The sequence below is a fragment of the Globicephala melas genome, chromosome 9 (assembly GCF_963455315.2).
Source record: "Globicephala melas chromosome 9, mGloMel1.2, whole genome shotgun sequence".
NCBI classification, from domain to species: domain Eukaryota; kingdom Metazoa; phylum Chordata; class Mammalia; order Artiodactyla; family Delphinidae; genus Globicephala; species Globicephala melas.
The window spans coordinates 36,806,258-36,829,872 of record NC_083322.1 but is presented as its reverse complement, the minus strand read 5'-3'; the positions used below and the strand labels follow the sequence as shown (position 1 = coordinate 36,829,872).

The 23,615-nt window shown below is 39.7% G+C and overlaps 1 protein-coding gene across 2 annotated transcripts in view; it reads right to left on the bottom strand.

Moving 5' to 3' along the window:
- Window positions 1–23,615, bottom strand: part of DOCK4 (dedicator of cytokinesis 4) — a 476,638-nt gene that overhangs the window by 247,466 nt on the left and 205,557 nt on the right. For both annotated transcript variants that reach the window (XM_060305397.1, XM_030857580.2), the window contains exons 3-7: window positions 22,431–22,471; window positions 20,377–20,432; window positions 16,332–16,428; window positions 10,477–10,625; window positions 2,086–2,170 (exon numbers count right to left, since the gene is read on the bottom strand). In XM_060305397.1, coding sequence (XP_060161380.1) covers window positions 2,086–2,170; window positions 10,477–10,625; window positions 16,332–16,428; window positions 20,377–20,432; window positions 22,431–22,471 — 428 coding nt within the window. The remainder of the gene's footprint in view (window positions 1–2,085; window positions 2,171–10,476; window positions 10,626–16,331; window positions 16,429–20,376; window positions 20,433–22,430; window positions 22,472–23,615) is intronic.

Here is a 23,615-nt window from a genome sequence, read left to right as displayed (position 1 = left end):
GTGCCCACTCTGAAGAAACTTCAAATTGAGTGAGAGATTAAAACAAAAGTGAGAGACAAAATCTGATGCCCAACAGTTAAATAAACTATAATAAAAATGTCCCATTAGAGGATGTCGCTGACAAATCAATTCTAGAGATTTTGTTTGTTGCATAAGCTAAGAGTTAGTGGTGACTTTTACTGCGAATATTCTCCTTGTGTGCCCTTCCTCCATCTCTGCCCTCCTCCCTCCAACCAAACTTCAACTGTGTTTTTGCTCTGGGCCTGATACCCTGCTTAGCACTGATGCCACAGAGGGGTGCGGCATGAAACATCACCCTCAAGAAGCTCAACGTAAAGCAAAGGAAATTCTCCACAGAAACGGAATTTAGTCCAATGGAAATAATGAGCTGTAGATAATCTGAACAGATTGATGATGAAGGGGAAAACTGAAAGCGGTATTAAGAACTGCTTTCTCAAATCAGACATACACCTGATGGGTTTACTGATGATTTTTTCCACCACATTTTTCAGATAATTTCAGATGAAGAATAATCTGCAATTCTATGAAGAATACTCTAAGCTTGGGAAGCTATCCCCGGAGAGGTAGGATGTTCCAAAAAGGAGTCAGCTATTTTCCACAGTCACTCCTCCTTGGAACGTGGGGTAAGATGCAGTGGTAACTAGAGCAAAGCAAAGAAACGCCTGGGATACTGGCTTCTTTGATTTGAGGTTTTAAAATAGCTCAGTGAGTATCTAGAGATTAGGTAAAACTTTATACAAATATTAAGAATACGAGGCTACGGGGGCTTCCCTGGTGGCGCAGTGGTTGAGAGTCCGCCTGCCGATGCAGGGGACACGGGTTTGTGCTCTGGTCCGGGAAGATCCCACATGCCGCAGAGCGGCTGGGTCTGTGAGCCATGGCCGCTGAGCCTGCGCGTCCGGAGCCTGTGCTCCACAACGGGAGAGGCCACAACAAGAGGCCCGTGTACCGCAAAGAAAAATAAAGAATACGAGGCTAGAGACTTCCCTGGTGGGGCAGTGGTTAAGAATCCGCCTGCCAATGCAGGGGACACAGGTTCGAGCCCTGGTTCGGGAAGATCCCACATGCTGCGGAGCTACTAAGCCCATGCACCACAACTACCGAGCCTGCACTCTAGAGGTTCGGGATGATCCCACATGCTGCGGAGCTACTAAGCCTGTGTGCCACAACTACCGAGCCTGCATTCTAGAGCCCGTGAGTCACAACTACTGAGCCCGCGTGTTGCAACTACTGAAGCCCATGTGCCTAGAGCCCGTGCTCTGCAAGAAGAGCACCGCAACGAGAAGCCCACACACCGCAACGAAGAGTAGCCCCCGCTCACCGCAACTAGAGAAAGCCTGCGCACAGCAATGAAAACCCAACGCAGCCAAAAAAAAAAAAAAAATACAAGGCAGATGGGACCAGATTCGGGGAATCTAGATGCCAAGTAAATAACTGAACTTCAACCTACCATGTAACTAGACAAAAAACTCAAGTTATGGGTGAGGCCACAATGGGCAAGATGACCAAATATCTCAGGATTATTAACAAGTTTCAGCACTTAGGGATGGCCTGGGGTTTGGGAGAGGTGGGGGATAAGTCTAGCATTTGGAGACCAAGGAAGGGATACTTTCAGGAGTCTGTGCATACAGTGATAGCAGGGCAGGGAGGGGAGCTAACATATTGGTGAGCACTAACTGGAAACCATTAGTCACAACAATATCCTGAAACAGAACAGATAAATATGTATGACTTGTAACCATTCCACTAGACTAGGCAAAATACAAAGATTTCACTAGACTAGGCAAAGTACAAAGATTTGCAAAATAAAACTTAAAACTTCTTTGTCTTTACTTCCTAGTGCCTGGGCATTGAGGGCTCAGTAGGAACGTCAGGGCGTTCTGAGGTGGGTAAATTATCTCAGTTTTGTACTTGGGGCATGGTCACCTCAGCTCTCAATTCTCTTTACTTGCTCCAAATTAAACCGGGAACATCCTGTTCTTACAAAATCAAGCAAGTATGAAGAGTGTCATGGAAACCACAAAATTAGCAGTGAGGCTGTGAGCCAAGGATTCCTATACCTACCAATCGGTAGAGCTCAGTAATGCTGATGTCCTCTGGATCCACCATCGCGTACTCTTTCCTAGGCACCAGGTCCAGTCCCAGTTGTCTAGAAAACAGATTGCAAACATTTGGCGGAAGAGTTACCTTGATAGGATATATTAAAAATAATTATCTTTGGGCTTCCCTGGTGGCGCAGTGGTTGAGAGTCCGCCTGCCAATGCAGGGGACACGGGTTCGTGCCCTGGTCCAGGAAGATCCCACATGCCGCGGAGCGGCTGGGCCTGTGAGCCATGGCCGCTGAGCCTGCGCGTCCAGAGCCTGTGCTCCGCAACGGGAGAGGCCACAACAGTGAGAGGCCCGTGTACCCCCCCCCAAAAAATAAAATAAAATAAAATAAATTAAAAAAATAATTATCTTTACTGTATCTCCCTAACATTTGATATATCACCCACCATGCTTCTCTCACCCATATTTTTTACCTTATATTAACCTCTCACTGTGATTGGAGTAAGTGACTAGGCTGAACACTGGTCATAACTTGAGAAACAGAAGATGACAAAGGCAAGTAAATGGGGTCGGGTAGGAATGGGCTGGCACTCTTGGTGGAGCACTCCTGCCACTGGGGGCCTCGGTACTCTATGGTGGGGAACCTTTAGCACCCTACAAGCTATTACCACAGAAACTCTTCCTCCTTGTACTGGGGTGGAAACTAGAGATAGACATAATTTTGTTCTAGAAACAGAGTTGAGGAGAGGGAAATGTAGCCTTTAGGATTTGACCTGGCACCAAAATTCCTAGTTATATCCAGAGCTAACACATTAATAATGGGAATCTCTGGCAACACGTGCATGGTCCTTATTCATAGCAAGTTCTGGGGTCAGTCATTAGGAGAAACTCAGTAAAGGCAGGGGACAGAAATTAGGACAGCATAGGTCTACGCCTGGGGTAGCAAAAATGGCTTAATCTCTTATGTCAGGTTTCATTGTGACTGATACGTGAATTACTATGCTAAGAAATATTCTAACGTTATATCCAGCCTCAGTGGGACCAAGTATGGTATCAGATTTGTGATGTCTTACCATGGACAGAGGAAAATGAGTATAATCTTGCCAGTTTCCCTCTAGTGACCTTGATAACATACTCCTCTCCAGGCATCCACCTTACTACACTGATGTCAAGGCTGTATAATTCTACTCATCTCCGTAACCATCACAACTATCCCAAAGGCTTCATGATGTCTCTCTACCAGACTCCCCTCAATTATCCCACTCCAGGTCACACACTTAATTCTCTGAGGATATTTTGCTCTACATCCCTTCCACATCATTACTCTCTCTAATACGGAAGCCTTCCTGCATGGCATTTCCAATTATACAACCAAAGCCTTCTCACTTTTGTATTTTAAAAATATCCTAAAATAGATGGAGAGATATACCATGTTCTTGGATTGGAAGAATCAACATTGTGAAAATGACTCTACTACCCAAAGCAATCTATAGATTCAATGCAATCCCTATCAAACTACCACTGGCATTTTTCACAGAACTAGAACAAAAAATTTCGCAATTTGTATGGAAAAACAAAATACCCCGAATCGCCAAAGCAATCTTGAGAACGAAAAAAGGAGCTGGAGGAATCAGGCTCCCTGACTTCAGACTATACTACAAAGCTACAGTAATCAAGACAGTATGGTACTGGCACAAAAACAGAAAGATAGATCAATGGAACAGGATAGAAAGCCCAGAGATAAACCCACACACATATGGACACCTTATCTTTGATAAAGGTGGCAGGAATGTACAGTGGAGAAAGGACAGCCTCTTCAATAAGTGGTGCTGGGAAAACTGGACAGGTACATGTAAAAGTATGAGATTAGATCACTCCCTAACACCATACACAAAAATAAGCTCAAAATGGATTAAAGACCTAAATGTAAGGCCAGAAACTATCAAACTCTTAGAGGAAAACATAGGCAGAACACTCTATGACATAAATCACAGCAAGATCCTTTCTGACCCACCTCGTAGAGTAATGGAAATAAAAACAAAAATAAACAAATGGGACCTAATGAAACTGCAAAGCTTTTGCAGAGCAAAGGAAACCATAAACAAGACCAAAAGACAACCCTCAGAATGGGAGAAAATATTTGCAAATGAAGCAACTGACAAAGGATTAATGTCCAAAATTTACAAGCAGCTCATGCAGCTCAATAACAAAAAAACAAACAACCCAATTCAAAAATGGGCAGAAGACCTAAATAGACATTTCTCCAAAGAAGATATACAGACTGCCAACAAACACATGAAAGAATGCTCAACATCATTAATCATTAGAGAAATGCAAATCAAAACTACAATGAGGTATCACCTCACACCGGTCAGAATGGGCATCATCAGAAAATCTACAAACAATCAATGCTGGAGAGGGTGTGGAGAAGAGGGAACACTCTTGCACTGCTGGTGGGAATGTGAATTGGTTCAGCCACTATGGAGAACAGTATGGAGGTTCCTTAAAAAACTACAAATAGAACTACCATATGATCCAGCAATCTCACTACTGGGCATATACCCTGAGAAAACCATAATTCAAAAAGAGTCATGTACTAAAATGTTCATTGCAGCTCTATTTACAATAGCCCGGAGATGGAAACAACCTAAGTGCCCATCATCGGATGAATGGATAAAGATGATGTGGCACATATATACAATGGAATATTACTCAGCCATAAAAAGAAACGAAATTGAGCTATTTGTAATGAGGTGGGTGGACCCAGAGTCTGTCATACAGAGTGAAGTAAGTCAGAAAGAAAAAGACAAATACCGTATGCTAACACATATGTATGGAATTTAAGAAAAAAAATGTCATGAAGAACCTAGCGGTAAGACAGGAATAAAGACACAGACCTACTGGAGAATGGACTTGAGGATATGGGGAGGGGGAAGGGTGAGCTGTGACAGGGCGAGAGAGAGTCATGGACATATACACACTAACAAACATAAGGTAGATAGCTAGTGGGAAGCAGCCGCATGGCACAGGGATATCGGCTCGGTGCTTTGTGACCGCCTGGAGGGGTGGGATAGGGAGGGTGGGAGGGAGGGAGACACAAGATGGAAGAGATATGGGAACATATGTATATGTATAACTGATTCACTTTGTTATAAAGCAGAAACTAACACACCATTGTAAAGCAATTATACCCCAATAAAGATGTTAAAAAAAAAAAATCCTAAAATTCTGTGACCTGCCCAAAACCTCATTAGAGGTTTCATAAGTAAAAACCTGTTATTAATTCAGCACATACTTCAAGCCAGGTACTTCCCCAGCCACCCTGAGGGATTGTTGGTTTTAAGATTACAAGACTGTGGCCCTCTTGACGGTAGGACTTGGCTTTTAGATACTAAAACAGTTTCTCACTTTTCTTCACTTATGTTTCTCTTTAACAAGCTTAAAAATCACACTCCCATTCTCTAATTTTTGTTGAACTTTCAAAGCACAAACTCGGTAATTCATTTTCAAAATGCCCATGTCTCCCTGTTAGTTTCTGAACTGTGTCCTCCCAAAATTTGTATGTTGAAGCCTTAACCCCAATATGACTATATTTGAAAAGAGGGACTATAAGGAGATAATATAGGTTAAGTGAGGTCATTTGAGTGAGGCCCTAATCCAACAGGACTGGTGTCCTTAGAAGAAGAAGAGACTCCAGAGATTGTCCTTGTATGGACACAGTAAGAAGGTAGCCATCTGCAAGCCAGCAACAGAGTACTCACCAGAAACTGAATTTGCTGGTACCTTGCTCACGGACTAGTAGCCTCCAGAATTATGAGAAAATAAATGTCTGTTGTTTAAGCCACCCAGTCTGTGGTATTTTGTTATGGCAGCCTGAGCAGACTAATAAATCCCCCTTGCTATACCTCATCAGGGGATTCTGATAGGGTCTGTTCCCCATTCTCCATCCCGTCCCAAGAGAGGACCACTGCACTACAACGTAAGATATCAGAAGACACCAGGTGAGTATTGCTGAGGAAAGATTATCTAGCAAAGGAAAGAGGATATAGGCATACCTTGTTTTTACTGCACTTTGGAGATATTACGTTTTTTTACAAGTTGAAGGTTTGTGGCAACCCTGTGTCAAGCACACCTGTTTGCGCCATTTTTCCAATAGCATTTGTTCACCTCATGTCTCTGTGTCACATTTTGGTGACTCTCAAAATATTTTAAACTTTTTCATTATTACATTTGTTATGGGGATCAATGATCTTTGATGTCACTATCTTAATTGTTTTGACATTTTTTAGTAATAGAGTATTTTTAAATTAAGATATGTATATTTTTAATACATATTGCCATTGCACATTAATAGACTATAGTACAGTGTAAACATGACTTTTACATGCACTGGGGAATCAAAAAATTTTGTGACTTGCTTTATTGCAATATCCGCTTTATTGTGGTGGTCTGGAACCGAACCTGCTTTACTGCGGCGGTCTGGAACCGAACCTGCTTTATCGCGGCAGTCTGGAACCGAACCTGCTTTATCGCGGCGGTCTGGAACCGAACCTGCTTTATCGCGGCGGTCTGGAGCCGAACCTGCTTTATCGCGGCGGTCTGGAACCGAACATGCTTTATCGTGGCGGTCTGGAGCCGAACCTGCTTTATCGCGGCGGTCTGGAACCGAACCTGCTTTATCGTGGCGGTCTGGAACCGAACCTGCTTTATCGCGGCGGTCTGGAACCGACCCTGCTTTATCGCGGCGGTCTGGAACCGAACGTGCTTTACTGCGGTGGTCTGGAGCCGAACCTGCTTTATTGCGGTGGTCTGGAACCGAACCTGCTTTATTGCGGTGGTCTGGAACCGAACCTGCTTTATTGCGGTGGTCTGGAACCAAACCTGCTTTATTGCGGTGGTCTGGAGCCGAACCTGCTTTATTGTGGTGGTCTGGAGCCGAACGTGCTTTATTGCGGTGGTCTGGAGCCAAACCTATCTCTGCAGTGTGCCTGCATACAACCACATGTGAATCATGGCACTCACCTCCTTCCCCATGTCACGTTCCATGAGGAGCTGCCCTACCATACTTTCTTCTGGGAGGGGCAGGGGGCAGCTGAAGTAGTTTAGTCATCTGACCATCTCCCCTTCCCGAGCCACACCTGACTGGCCCACAGGTAGGCACCTGACCAAAGGACAAATAATCCCTGGACTGGCCAGCAGCTCATGAGCAGCTGGTATAAAATGCTCAGTTTGAACATGAATAACGGATACTGGCTGTCAATGAGAACCTAGAAATTCACATAGCATCAACCATCTGAGAAACATGAAGGACAAGTGATCTACATCACTGCAGAATGACTGAGTTAAGACCAACCCCAGCAGCAGAGGTTCTGGAGTAGGTGTGGGATCCAGAACCTTCCTCAGCTTTGGGGCCCCAGGAGCTGGTGATCTGCAAGTCTTTTCCTCTCATAAGGCTTGGATTATTCAACTTCTGCTGGCTTCCTGGAGTCCTAGCTGTGTGAAGAGACTTTGATATGTTTCTATTTTGTTCTGTTAATTCCTAGGTATATCCTTAGGATAACCCTCCCACTGTGTGAGGTTTCTAAGCTCACAGAAGAGGATCAGGACAGTGCTCTAAAAAACAAGAAGAAATGAGGCAAAGAGGGAAGGAACAGGATGGAAGGAGAGGACCTAGGACATGGGAAGCCAGAAAGGGAAATGGGTGGGTGGGGGGTTAGTTTTATATTAACTCAGTCACTGAACTGCTTTGGGACATCAGGAAGGAAGAATGAATGGGTACTCCCTCCTGTATCATTACCACAGGAAAATCAAAGGACAGCACAGGACTCTACGGAGAACTGACAGGTGCTATTATTTTAAGTCTGTTCGAGGCTTCCAGGCGAGAACACTTCTTCTGATGGGTTCAAGGAAACCCATGGGTTATCTCCTTTAGGGAACAAGATGGGTTATCTCCTCCCTCTCCCCCTCCCCTCCCCCTCCCCCCAAGCTTCCTCCATCTAGAGGGCTTCTCTTCACCACTCTTCAACAGTTTGACATACAACTTGAGATTGAACACATCTTTCACTTATGTTCATCCTGAGATCTACATGCTGACAGACAATTTTGCAGAACAACTTAGTTTAATATGCAAGAGAATTATCTGAATTTGCTTTCCACTTTTGCTTTTCCATTCAGTACGAAAACTATATTTAAAGGAATACAGTAAATGCACAATCTGTAAACTGTAAGTCATTTTAAATAAGTTGTCAAAGAAATTCAAAGGAAACAGAATGAGACCTCAGAAAATTCATGAATTTGAGGATGATCTAAATAAATTACATTGCTCACTTTCATGCATCAATGTTTTACCAACTTACCATAAATTAGCCAAAGAGCTGCCCAAAGTACAAGCTAGAACTTACATGAGTCCAAACTGAGCCATGATTCAGTCATAATTAATGTTTTTCCCTCCTTTCCCTTCTTTATATCATCATCTTCCTTCCTAAAACTGAAAAAGTATCATCTTCTTGCCTGCTCTATATTTCTAAGCTATTTTTGATAAGCTAACTTCATCCAACTTTCTTCCTATTTACAAACTAGTCTTTTAAAGGAGGATCAGCACAATGACTAAGAGCCAATATAATTCAGAGAAAGCTCAAAGTTTTCTCAAAACAGACAAACAAAAAACACATGAAAGATGGGCAGCCTAAGTCATGGTCAAACAGTCTTCAGGGGCTTCCCTGGTGGTGCAGTGGTTGAGAGTTCGCCTGCCGATGCAGGGGACATGGGTTCGTGCCCCGGTCCGGGAAGATCCCACATGCCGCGGAGCAGCTGGGCCCGTGAGCCATGGCCGCTGAGCCTGCGCATCTGGAGCCTGTGCTCCGCAACGGGAGAGGCCGCAACAGTGAGAGGCCAGCGTACCGCAAAAAAAAAAAAAAAAAAGTCTTCAGATCTACCCCTCAAAGTGCTACCCCATCTCACACAGCGAGACCGGAGGCTCCATGCATGTGGCTGGCAAATCATCTCTCTCAGGAAATGCTATGTGCTTTGAATCATGTTGCCCTGGAGTGGAAAGAGGCCTTGGATCTCTTCTAGCTCAACTTACTCCTTCGACAAGTGAGGAAACTGAAGTCAAGGAGGGCTCTGGAATTTGCCTCCCATCGTAAAAAAGCAGAGTTCCGAGTACAATGTCTTGCTGCATTCCAAACCTGCTCTTGTTTTTGACTCCCCAGAATGAATAAATCTCCCTGAGATAAATGAATTAGGGCTGCTCTCCCGACTGTCGGTAAAAGGATGAATGGCACAGCTCACTCAACGAAATACCAGAAGGACTCTGGATGAGACAGAGGTTTAAAATGTGTTAGTGGGTCCACGTCTTCATACCTGTAGTATGTGATATCTTGGCAGGAAACAAAACTGGCTTCTGATAAAGCGACTTTCTATGGTTAGAGGAAGCACACTCTCGTTTCAGATCAGTTTTTCCAGATTCAGCAAGAGGCAAATTTATCTGTGGTGCACATTTTACTGCCTTTTCCTTTTTCTGTCGGCTTTTCTTTTATTCTGCTGCCCTAAGATCCTTTGAAGGTCCAAATAGCAAATGGGGATTTGGGGAGAGGAAACGGAGGGAGGCTATGACCTTGTAGGATACCGAGGGACCATTTACCGTCCTTAAACTTAAGCCCATACAAGCCTAACTAACATCATAGTCAAAGCTGGTTTATTCTAATTTCTCCCCCATATATTAACATTCATACTTAGCACAATCAGCCTTCATCAGAGCTTTAAGTGATTAGAGATACTATTTAAAGTGCTTGGCTGTTATTGTAGATTAGTCACTCACAGTTTTATTTAAAAGTAAATCTTGGTCAAGAGCAGCTTTTTTACTGAGCTCTCCCAAGTAGCTCCTCAAAGAGACTAATATGTATACACAGGCAGAATCAGGGCAATAAGGAGAGCACGCCCCCTCCCACCCAGGGTACCTGTCCTAAGACTTTTAACAGAAGCTATTAGCATTAGCGTATCCCTCCAGATTACACCAACGACCTACTGCCACAATAAAGAAGAGGAATATATTTAGAAGGAAATTCACATGCCAAACCTAAAGCCTTGAAACAAGATGAATTTTTAGCAGACGCCATATCTGATTGACCCCAGTGAATACTTTGTATTTCATGAGCATTTGCACACTGTCAGAGCACACAGGGCAGTAGAGAACCGACAATGTCCTGGGACCCCCACCAGCCCTAGAGGATGCAGTTCTTGACTCTACTAGTGAGAGTTTGCACTAAGCCCCCCAAAGCGGAAAGATGGAAAAGCCTCCTCTGGTGTCTTCCAGAGATAGGACTGCATAGTGGCTCACACCTGTGTTGCAGTCACATCTGCTGTGTTCAGCCACCAGAGACCACCCCCTCAGTGGCCAGTACTCACTCGTTGCCCCAGTCCAGGCGGGCGGTGATGTGGCGCTTCACATCCTTCATCCGATCGTGGGTGAGATGCCCCACAAGCACCTGCCGCCGCAGATCCAGGATTTCATTCATGATGTGCCACAGCCGGTGGAAGAGATCGCCTTCATTTCTCTGGGAAATACACAAATGCGGAAATTCAATGATCAGTCACTGAGACATGGGGTAACCACAGAGGAAATGGGGGGCAGTCCTGCTTACCCTCTGTGTGCTGGCCACTCTGTGGACAGATTCTCCATTAACAGACAAACTCTCCCCTCGGGTCCTCAAATGCACTCATTGCTCTACATGCTTTCATCCCATTTCACAATGCTGTTCTCCTGCCCAAGAACCCAACTTCACTTCTCAGACTCCCCAACACAGACATTGTGTCCCAGGGTCCTCACTAAGCCTCCACACCCAAGCTTGGTCTCTGGCTTTACTTACTCTGCTTCCGTTTCCACCTCAAATCCTCTTTCTTTAGCTCCATCCAATTCTACTACCCTTCAAGGCTCCACCCGACCTCCACCTCCCTCAGGAAATCTTCCCCTTACAACTCTTGCTCACATTCTTTTTTCCCCTTCTCTGAAGTATGCCTGCATGTAATTAAAGCCAATTCAACAGAAAACACGGTTTTCCAATTATTTCTTACATGTTGGTCTTAATGCTTTACTGTGTTCCCATCAGAAGCTGGGTACACAGAGGGCTCTCACACTTGTTCATTGATGAATTTTCACTGCCATTATCTGGTCAGTATTTAGACTTAAAAAGAAATGTTTTCTTTCTTACTTGTTGAACATTCATGTAAATTCAGGCTAATCTCCTGTGAAATTCATCAAGCGAGGAGACTTAGTTGGAAAAAGTACAGGTTAAACTCCTGGCTTCAAATCTTGGTTTTGCCACTCACTAGTTTTATAGGCTTTGAGTATGGCTTTTGCCATCTGTGAAACAGGCACAGTACTAACTTCCTGTAAGGTTATTTTATGGATTAGAGATAACATTTGTGAAGAGACCCCAAGAGTATACTGATTAAGAGCACAGACTTGAAAGACAAACTACCTCAATGTGCATTGAAATTTTGCCCTTCACTGAGTGAAAAACCTTTGGCAGTGTATTAACCTCTTTGTGCTTCTTTTCTTATCTGTAGAATGGCTATCATAGTACCTATCTCATAGGCTTGCTATAGGGATTGATGACTTCATATATTAAAACTCTGATAACAATGCTTGGCCCAGAATAAATATCATGTAAGTAACAGCTGCTACTAATGCTGTTATCATTAATGTTCTGATTCAGAATAAACCCTCTTATAAATATTGTGTCTTTATCAAAATCTAAATGTATGTCTCTTCCCCAGAGATATTTAAGGTAAACCTTTTATAAGTATTTCATCTTCCATCAACCCTTCATCTTTCTTAAGAAGAAGCCATGCTTTTACTTTCTACAAAAATTATTAGTAGGCTATGTGAATAGTGGTACGAAAGTATTGAGATGATCGTTCATCTAAAGTCCTCTACAGAGATACGCTGCCAGAAATACCAAGTTCTGGGTGATGGGTAAAGATGGTCAGTCATAACATTCTTTTTCTTTTTTTCTTTTTTTGGTAAAAAGTAGTGATGGATCTTCTGCTTTATCAATGCTTGGTGACTGGAAGAGCATTTTCATGTACTGCGCAGGTTAGGCAATGTGCCAGCTGACCAAGAAGGATTCTCCACGACACCATCCCTGTCCTCTGAGATATCAATAATCTTGCTCTCAACTCCTAGAGCATTTTCTTGAGCCTGTTCTTCTATAACCTCTCACTCTTTACTCACGTTATACACTCCCATACAAGTCATTCCAAAGGTGCTATAATGTTTTAAGTCACTGGTCAGTGTCTGTGTTCTTCACCTGGTGTAAGCTCCCAACCACAATGGCTGAGACTGCACTACGTAGTCCCAGCAGCTGAAGAATGAAGGAAGGAATACCTTGATTTAGAGCTGTTAGTTTTGGTGGATCTTGAGAGGTGGGTTCTGTTTAGATCATATAAAAGAACAAGCAGGGAAGATCAAGAAAAACTTGAGGAGGATGGACCTAGAGATCATCATACTAAGTGAAGTAAGCCAAACACAGAAAAACAAACATCATATGATTTCACTTATGTGTGGAATCTAAAAAAAATGTTGCAAATGAACTTATTTACGAAACAGAAGGAGACTCACAGACACAGAGAACAAACTTACAATTATCAAAGGGGGAAAGTAGGGGGGATAAATTAGGAGTTTGGGGTTAACAGACACATACTACTATATATAAAACAGATAAACAAGGACCTACTGTGTAGCACAGGGAACTATATATTCAGTATCTTGCAATAACCTATAATGGAAAAGAATCTGAAAAAGGATATATATATATATGTATATATATACACACACACACATACATATACATATATATAACTGAATCACTATGCTGTTCACCTGAAACTAACAACATTGTAAATCAGCTATACTTCAATTAAAAAATTAATTTAAAAAATTAAAATTAAAAAAAAAAACTTGAGGAACTCTGGTCAGAAAGAAAAGTTCACTTGAGTCAAAGAAATTACATAAGGAAAATATAAGTCAAATCTCATGCAGCTGGGGAGAGAGTCAGCTCTGCTTAAAATGACTGTCACAGTGTGAAAGTCACTTGTCCTGCTCTTGGGGAAGGCGTTCTGCAGTTGTCCAGAAGAATGGGCTTGATTTCCTAATAATGTCGCCTCTAGTTCTTAAGTCTAAGAGAACATTGAGCTGAGAAGAAGTCAGATCCTTTATAAAAGGAAAACAAGTTGGTCCGCTTTCCCTTTCAGGAAGAGGTGGCAGGAACAGTGACATACTGCAGTCCTGACCAGCAAACCCTCCCTACTCGTGCATGAAAACAGTACATACCTGTTTTGACAGCTAGTCAGAAAATGATGCTTCTTTAAAAACTGGATTTTAAAAATTGGATAGTTATGAAGACTGTTCAGGAAACGGGAAGAATGCTTTTGATTTAATGTCAAATGAAAAAGGTAGGGTACAATATTAAACACTTAAAATAGAAAAATACCTAAACATTTTTACAATATATCAGAAAATTTCTGCAATATTTTTTGCAAAAAGTGAACTGTAAATATTTTAGTGTTGTAGAGAATGGGTAAGTTTTGATTTGCCTCAAGATGAAAATAATATAATTTTTGGAGCAGCAGACCTCAGTTTACAGCCAGGCTTTCCCACTTAGCATGGGACTCTGGATAGATTATCTTTGATGAGCTTCGAGAATAAAAACTACTGGCAGAGTCCCACAGAAGACAGATGTGAAATACCCACCCAAAGGCCTGCACAAAAGTACTTGGTAAAAGATGGCTGCTGTATTTCTCCTAAACGTTTTGTGGTTAGATTACTGATACTTTATTAAGTGATATTTTAAAGGACATTAAATTAGGCCATTACCAATGTTATTAAAAAGAGCAAATAGCATTTCTCAAGCATCTGCCATGTGCTTTTTTATGCTAAATGTCCTACGTATATTAAGTATATCTCATATACTACTTACAATTAACAAGATATTAGTGGCTCATCAAGCACCTTCCAGTGGAGAAGCTTCCAGTGGAGAAGCTAGCCTTAAAACTGTTAGGAAAGACCACAGACAGTACCCCAATACACTCAAGCATGATGAACCTGAACTAAAACATTTAGCAAAGACGTTTACATCAGGAAAAGAGAAACCAAAAGGTCCAACAGAGTCAAGTCAGCCTCCTTCTCAAGGTCAAAAATCTGGTACTTCCAGGTTAAACTTTATATTTTTTCCTAATAGAACTGACTACCATTCCAGTATCCAAGGAAACTCTGAAAAAATTCTCTCTCTGTTTCCGTCACTTAGGACGGTAGGAGGTGAGAAGGTTACTCCTAGAGCTTACAACACATAGGTTTTCAAGCCAATCAAGTATGTCCCCAAAATAGATGCTCGCAGCCTCAAAAGCAGGCAAAAATAGCTAGATAAGGAAGAATCAAGTGGAAATTCAACTCTGTTCCTCACCAGCAGCTACATAAAAGGACAAGTGCTGGTGCCTTAGCTCAGCTAATGGTTGACACTTACACTGTCATTATTTTTACAGTGGGTACTTAGGATGCAGTGATTTGAAAATTTCACATAGTTTCATTTTCCATGTTAGTGTCAGGTAAAATATTAAATGAAATAATACTTGGGTTTTATATTCTTTCCAACACAAATTTTTTTAAATCTAAAAAGGAGATCTGCATTTCCTTTGTAGTCTCCCAGCACAGAGCCCTTGAGTTCAGTTATCTTGACAGTGCATTTACCTCACCCCAGCAAAGCCTAGACACTGTGTTTCATCTAAGATCATCTTGTGGATTTTAGTAGTGAGTCCTAATGCCACCAGCTCCAGGAGGGCATGGTCAGAGAAATCCAACATCAAAAGGGTTTTTATTAGTGACTTTTAAAGATTTTCTTGCCTCAATGAACTATCCTATTGCATTTTCTTTTTTAAATTAATTAATTAATTAATTAATTAATTTTTGGCTGCACTGGGTCTTCATTGCTGCACGCAGGTTTTCTCTAGCTGTGGCGAGCAGGGGCTGCTCTGCGTTGCGGTGCGTGGCCTTCTCATTGTGGTGGCTTCTCATTGCAGAGCATGGACTCTAGGCATGCGGGCCTCAGTAGTTGTGGCTCGCGGGCTCAGTACTTGTGGCTCACAGACTCTAGAGTGCAGGCTCAGTAGTTGTGGCACACGGGTTTAGTTGCTCCTCGGCACGTGGGATCTTCCCAGACTAGGGCTCGAACCCATGTTCCCCTGCATTGGCAGGTGGAATTTTAACCACTGCGCCACCAGGAAAGTGCTCCTATTGCATTTTCTATGTAGCAGAAAATAAAAACGGTCATTTTGTGCCCATGTCCCTCACTAATTTGGATTTTCTCTTTGACAGGCTATTTCAAATCATTTTGTCAGGGTAAGTACACCTTTGTATTTTGAGCACATCCCTTCAAATGATTAAGCTGTTCTATAAATTCCTTTGAAAATCAGAGAAGAAATAAATTCATCTTCCCCAAAATGTCACCCCCAATTCCCCATATACAGTGGTTCAGAGTGAGGGGAGGGTACTAGATTTACATCGGAATCCCAGCTCAGCCATTTTCCAACTACTTGGCCTCCAGCAAGTTCTTCACTCTCGGCCTCATTTTCCTCATTTGTAAACTCAGGATGATCATAGTCTTTTATTTCCTTGAGTGGTAGTAAGGATTAAATGAGATACTACATATAGAGCACTTCCCACAGGGTTTGCACCACAGAAGACTCTCAGTAAGTACAACATGTAAATAGGTATATATATATATACCCAAAACACTGACCCCTTTTTTCCCCAAGAAACATTCCTTTCTCTTGTATATTTAGAACATTCTCATTGATTCTGGCTAAGCAGCCTATCATTTTTATTATACTTGAATAATTTATAGAGAATTAGAACATAAAAAATACCACCAATATGAAAATTGTATTGAAAATAAGTTTAGTTCCCCCTGAAAATTAAATGTATTCAGAAAGCCTGACCCTGGTTCCATGTAAACCATCCTATTTGATTAGATGCCAGGAAAGTGATCTTTTGCCTTCGTGCGGCTTGAAAAAGAACTTGCAAAATCCATTCTAGATGGACACAGGGATTAAAACAACACTGAGTCTTATTAAGCTCTCTATCCCTAATTCCTGGAGGAGTACTAGTGACTTACAGCATGTGCTCAAATGCTAGTTGACACTCCTGTTCAGATATTTCTTAAAACAATTCTTTATCGGAAACATGATGCCATTAAAAAGTTACGTACCACATAGAGTTGTTTCCACATGGTTCCCCAGTCTCTTAATGTTGATGTCATTTCTGTGATGACAGAGTCTTCAGTGGGAATAACCATTTCAAATTGTCTGTGAAATTGAACAACAACAACAAAGTGTATATGCAAATGACATAGGCAATAATCTTAAACACTCTAAAAGGCCAACCAGGAAAGGAAGCTGCAGAGTTATTTTTGGTTCTGCAGACAGTAACCAGGATCCGATCATGAACTTGTGTGAGGAATGTAAAGTGGGTTACGGCAGTACCATAACAGAACGACCAGCCACTTTATCCAGATCAAGTCTGAGCAGTGTGGTGGTGAAGCAACAATAGCAGAAGAGTTCTGCTCCAGCCACAGTTTGACCTCTAAAGAGCAACTCGTTTAACTTCTCCAAGTCCCAAAGTCCTTGTGTGTAACATGAGGTCACCAGGCTACAGAAACTGTGAGATGGCTTTTGCCTTCCAAGCTCTATGACTATAGGACTCAAACGGAGGGACAGGCTCATTCAACGATCAGGCTTTGATGGCTGCAAACATCTAAACTAACTCACCGTTATAAACAACTAGACACTGATATACTGACTGAACACTCACTTGTTCTCATTAACACTTCATTTTCATGACTTGCCAACAAGACCATGAAAAATGATTACTACTATCAGTAATGTTGTCATGCATCACAGAACTTATTAAGGGTTTGACATCACAGATATTTGAATATCCATTGCAGAACGCTCCGCTCCATGATTAGGGTAATATATTTCTCCTATTTCTTTTCTAAACATCAGAAACTACACTTGGAAAATATTCATACCAACATCTAACAGGGTATGTATGGTGGTCCTAATATTAAGGAGATATAGAAGGAGATGGAGGGAAAAAACAGAAGATTGAATTGGTCTTCTGTATTCTATCTTTGACATACAATAACCTTTTCTTCTCGTCTCTAGTTTCTTTTTTCAAATTCTTCCAGTTTTTGCGCAGCTTAAAATGGGTAAGTGCCTATTAATACTACAGCTTCTCAAAAGAATGCTAACTGACTGTACTGATGGGCATTATCTCTTCATTTGAGTATTTTTTTCCAAGGACAATATCTAATATGTAGACACTGAACCAGGTTACATGGATGATCAAGGGAAAGTTACTTCGTAGCATGAGGCTAATAACTGCTCTGCATTCCTTTTTGACGTTATGTCCAAAGGGCATATAATTTTTTTTGTAAAGTTTTCTTGACAGCAAGTATGGGAGTTAAAATCTTGCCTTGATTTCTTCACCAACAGAGCCTCTTCTCCTCATTTCATACTGCTGCTAAAGTACTGACCCTGTGGATGTTTTACTGCTTTCTAGAGCTTACACACTGCTGAAAACATAAAGCTGGGCTGTAAAACTAGAAATAAAAGTAAACAGTAATATATGAACTGTGACATATATAGAACCTTTTATCAAGTCTATATAATATGACATTTTTAAATGGTAGTGCATTTATTTTGCTTTTGAAGCAGCTGTTGCAATTTAAAGGATGAATATCTGGAGACAGAGACTATAAAATGATAGAATGCAAGGTCAGGAGGGAACAGTGAATTTCCCGGAAACTCAACAACCTACTTAACATCTAAAAACTGAAATGACCTCAGCAGGAATTAAACAATAGAGAAGTGACCTCACAAACTGTAACTTAAGGACCCCTGTCAGTCCTGCATTGCTCTGAAGACCCAGGAAAGAACATAAAGGCAATTCAGTCTGTGGGAAGTTGATTTGGGGTTTGTTCAACCAAAATGTAAATTTTTAAGAAGCACAGAATTGCCATTTTAGGTGAGGCAGCTGTTTCCTTTTAATTATACCAAAATCAACATTCAAACAGTCTGTCATAAGTAGTTGCCCCTGAAATTATATTTTGTTCAGTTATTCTGAGATGAACTTTGCAGCTATTTCATCCTGGTGGGCAATCAGGGTGCTAATCCCCTGAAAATAAGGCAGGTAACATCAAAATCCCAAAGAGGTTCCTCTCTGGGAAAGCAATCACCTGGCAACACGTGTTCTTGAATGTTTTCAGGCTAAAGTTTTTCTTCCAGTTAATAGTCCTAGAACCTAAAGTCTCAATGAATTCCAACATTTTTTTTTTTTAAGAAAATAAATTTTGGTTCTACCCTGAAGTTCTCTTGCTGTATAATGCTTATCATGCCCTCTTTCAGGTGGAGAACCCACAACCAAGTCTTACACTTATACGACCAAATTCTGAGACACCTTTATCCATATTTAAACTTCCTCGGACTCAAGGGAGCCAGATACTCACCACTTACTGGCTGGGACAAAAATAAAAATAAAAAAATAAAAGAAGATGCTTATTTCAATTAAAATTATGTCCCACCCCAATACAGTTTGAGAGAGAAGACTTTCACTGGGTGAAGTGATGCTTGACGTTTTTGCTAGCATCTTCTCTTTTCTCTTCCTCGGTCAGAGTGTAAGATGGGGGCTAGGTGGCTCTCTGCTCTGGAGAGTTGAGGGGATCAGGGTGGGGCTTGGGGCAAAGGCAGCAAAGAACTCTGGCTGCAGGGGGTCTGCTCAAGTGGATTCTTTAAGGGACAGGGTAGAAACCCTGGGTTTCAACATTGCCTAGACCAGATCACTAGGGCAGAAAGGTCAGAACAAAGAGTAAGCATGTGTTTTCTGGAGTGTCCCTTGGTTTACTTGAAGGGAGCTGGATAGAGCCTGGTGGAAGAATTCCAAAAGGATTAATAACTCTGCTTGACTCACTTCTGGTGGATTATAACTGCACAACATTTCTGACGGACACACATTTTTTAAAAGAGTAATAGTAGTGGTAATTATTAGTATTAGAATTATGTTTTTAACCTACTGTTTTAAATAATTACTACTACTATCAAAATAATAATAATAATACTGCTTAAAGTAACTGACATATATAAGACATATAACATAAGGATCTCCTAGACTCTTTAAGTTTTATCCACATACTCAAAGTAGTTATACCATATACTCTCAGCCACCTGAAGAAATTATTTCACTGAGCTAAGATTTAATACTCTACCTTTATAGAGAGTGGATATAAGAATCACCCATTTGAATAGCCTCCATGGAACTTTTCCGGTAAAAATAAAGTTTGAAGATATAATTTAATATGCTTTAAAATGTGCTTTAATAAATTCCTATTTTTTGCTATTTGATGAATAATGAAATTTTTATGGTACAACCTGCATTGTTTCTTTTGTCATAAAATGAAAATTATTCAGTGATCCAATGCATATTCCTTGTGACACTGGCAGCAAATATTTGGATTCACTTAAAATGAATAATCTGCTTATGTTAACCACTTAAATAAGCAAGTGCTACTCTTTCATTCTGTGATATTGTATTTGAATAATCTTTTATCATAACAGCTGCTTTAAGTCCTTTTGGACACAGACTGGGAAAAACTTTTCAAATATATCAGAAATCCTAAGTGATCAATGAGCTCAATCAAACAAACAGCACAGAAATGATGTTCTCTGAAGCAGAATAGCGGCTTTGTGAAATGGTCACACAAGGATATGGTATTAACCCCAAACAGGAAAATAATGGCAGGCTTGGCTGCTTATAATTCAGTAGTGAATCTAGGAAATTCCTGGGGTTGAGACATGACTCAGCATTTGATGGGTGTGACTGCCATGCTTCCCTACACAGCAGGAAACCAAGAAAAACCAACTCCTTTTGCTTAAAGCAGAAACTAACACACCATTGTAAAGCAATTATACTCCAATAAAGATGTTAAAAAAGAAAAAAGGTTAGGCCGATTCCATGATTTCTGGACAATGAGAGACCTCCAGAGCCCTAGATCCTACTGTTGTCCAACACACAGATGTGGTTCTTGAATTTTCTCCGCCAACTGCCTTAGTGTAATCTGTCTTTATCAAACAACACAGACAATGGCATGCTTTTCTATAGTTCATTTTTCAAGACAATTACTAAGTCTTCAAATTCCAAAATAAGTAATGGTTCTATGAAAAATCCTTCAACTATTAATAAAATTCATTTCTTACCCTTTGTTCTTTACACATGCATTTTTCAAGTGAACGTAGCTGGAAGGAAATATACCCTGGAAGAGAAAACATGCAGGTTATGGTTCTAGCTGTCTATTACAGCAGAGTTAGTTTTGTAAGTCATATGTATAAAATATAGCCACACGACCATAACAATACTAGGAAGAAGGAATCTCTAACATATTCTTTAGGCTAAATCTATTGTAGCTTAGACCCATTCATTTTATTTTCTACTACTTACCAGTGTACAAATTTAGAGATACTTTAAAATAAATATAATCAAAAAATTAAATCCCACTCAAAAGTATATTCTTTATAGAACAGAAAATTTTTATATTTTCAAGAATTCTATATAGAAAGCATGTTGAATAAGAATTTTTTTTTAATACTCCAGTATTGAAAGAAGGGGGTTTTTGTTTGTTTGTTTTTGTTGTAGTTCTTTTTCTTCTCTCCAAAAATACTCATGTGTCTATTTAAAAATATATACTAAAAAATACCACTATGAATCTGGAAACAATCTGTGTATTACATGTTAGGGAAGATCTTTGATGAAAACATAGCAGCAATTAATCACCAGGCTGCCATTTTGACGGAATAAAAATTAAACAAAAGAAGCCACGCTAGCTTAAAGCCTTTTATTGTAGGGAGAAGCTAGGGCAAGGAAATTATTCCTTTGTTCTAAATGAGAAATTGAAAAAAACAACATTAAAAAGAAGAGCATCAATTTTATTATCCATTAAACAACAATATTCTCTGAATGATTTTTTAGGTACAATTAAATGACAAATTCAATTAAATATTTAGGAAAACAAATGTCATTTGAATACATTATCACCACTGTGGATCCAAGGATAATATAAAATTTAACTAGCAAGTTCTGTAATATACAACAGTAGTAAATACGTATATAGGTTAAAAAAATAACTTTTTTTTCCTTTGGAATTTAAATTTACCTTAATATGGTAGGAATAACAAATAGAGTAATTATAGTAATTAACAAGAAAAAGTCAGAACTTGAGGTTCAAAGGGTAACAGAAGTAACAAACCATAACACATTTTTTCTCAAGCATGTACTAAATGAAAAATTAAATACTGAAGCTACATTTGCATGTGCCTGCAGATGCCCAAAGATAACTTTAAATGAGGGTAAAAGTATCAGGCTCTCCTTTAGAATGGCCTAAAATAAATGAAATAAAGTAATAAACACAGTTGGATGATCCGGAAAAAAGGTATATTTAAGCAGAAAGGCAGACAAAAGAGTTTAGATTACTTATATTAGACTTTGGTAATGAGAAATGATACAATTTCTTATCTACAATCCTAGTAAAACCAGAATTAAACCGAAAAATGAACATGACATGTAAAAAAATATTAGAGAAATGTGGGTAGCATGGGTAGATTAGAACAAAGTATTAGAAAAAATATAGATATTAGCGAGGATTAGTGTCAAAATCATAAACTACATAAATGAAAGGTAAAAGAAAAATCATTATTACTTCCTACTATAATTCCTTAGGATTTATATAAATATATAAAGGATAATAAGTCTTAGTTTTTGTTGGTAATGGTAAGAAAGATGGATTCTTTATATGATTTTCCCACATTTCAGCTCCTCAAATCCAAAGGGACTCTTAACATACCCTACAATAAACCTGTTTTGCCACACCAACTTTTTACAAATGATACCACAGAAAACTTAAAGATTAAATACCTCTATTCAGTGTTTCTTTTGGAATATATATATTTCCGCTGCCTGAATTTTACTTTCACTCTCTGTGAAACTAACACTTCAAAACGATTTTTTTATATATATAGTAAGCCTATTAAGGTCTTCTCAGTATAAATTTCAAGAGCTACATAGGATTATCATTTGGATAGCATGTCTTAACTATAATCCAAGTTCAAAAGAATTTCCAAAATTATGAAAATCTGTATTGCCATTTAGTATTTCAACTAAGAGTCCCAACTGTAATTTCAATTACATAATGAAATAAAGAAAAATAACTGTCTTTCTTAAAAATTCCATAATTATGGTTAAAAGCAATAATTTTTACCTTGATATTTGGGTTTTTTAAGGCAAATCCTCTGTACCAGCCTGTGGAGAAATAATCATGGTCATATTTCAATAAATCATTACAATACTTTGAAGAAACGATTAGAAATCAATCTGTCCTTTACTGATGGAATTTTACCCTACATATAAATATTCTAGGTATAAACATAATGGGGGTTGGGATTAGGCTCGACTAACAGTCAAGTGACTACTAGTTTAAGTCTTCTATTAATAAAATCATTTACAAATTGTATTGGAAACGTACATGAAAAATAGAAGCATGCATAACGGAAATAAAGGCTTTGGAATCAGAGTATTGCGCTTAAATTCTGGCTTTGCTACTTATTAGCTGTTGAATCTTGGGCAAATTAATTGACCTCTCTGAGCTTAGTTTCACTTCATTTTATAAAACGCTACACTACATCCCAGGGAAATTCAAAAATCTACACAAGATTTAACACAGTTCCAAATTCTCTTTGCCTGACTACAAAGCCCAGACTCTACCATCAAAGCATAGTGCTCAGCCAGCTGTTCTGTAGTGAATTCACACATGTCTTCAGCTTACTGTCTTGGGTTAGGATCAGTCTGATAGCCTAAGAAGAGTGAAGCCAAGTCTCATCTACTAAGAGAACTAATGGCACTCTGTCATCCACACATAGTTTTTATTCTGTAGAATGCCTATTACTTAATCTCCAAGGAACTCTGAATCAATTTTACGGCACTATCTTTAATGGGGAACATATCTTTTTATAGTTTAAAACAATTACAGGGTGTGTATATACATATACATATATAGATAGATAGATACATACATATATTTATATGGTTAATATATAGCCCCCTATAAATGTATTATTTTCAATTTATTTTTTCTTCAAGAACAAAAACCATTTTGCTTATTGGTAAGAAATTATTTTTATCATGTAACAAATGTTCTATGGAACTGAATCTTTTTTTGATTAATTGAACTTTTAGAAAGAAGTATTTGAGATTTGCATTTAAATATTTTTGTTCCTCAAGTTTTCTCAAAAGAATATATTGTAAAACATCATTTTGAAATCAATCTGGAGAAAACAGAATGAATTGAGAAATGGAATCTCTATAATGTCAGGGTTTACTATATCCCTTAAAGACATCCATCCAAGAAATATAGCCATTCTTAAACAACTATTTTAACAGAAACCAA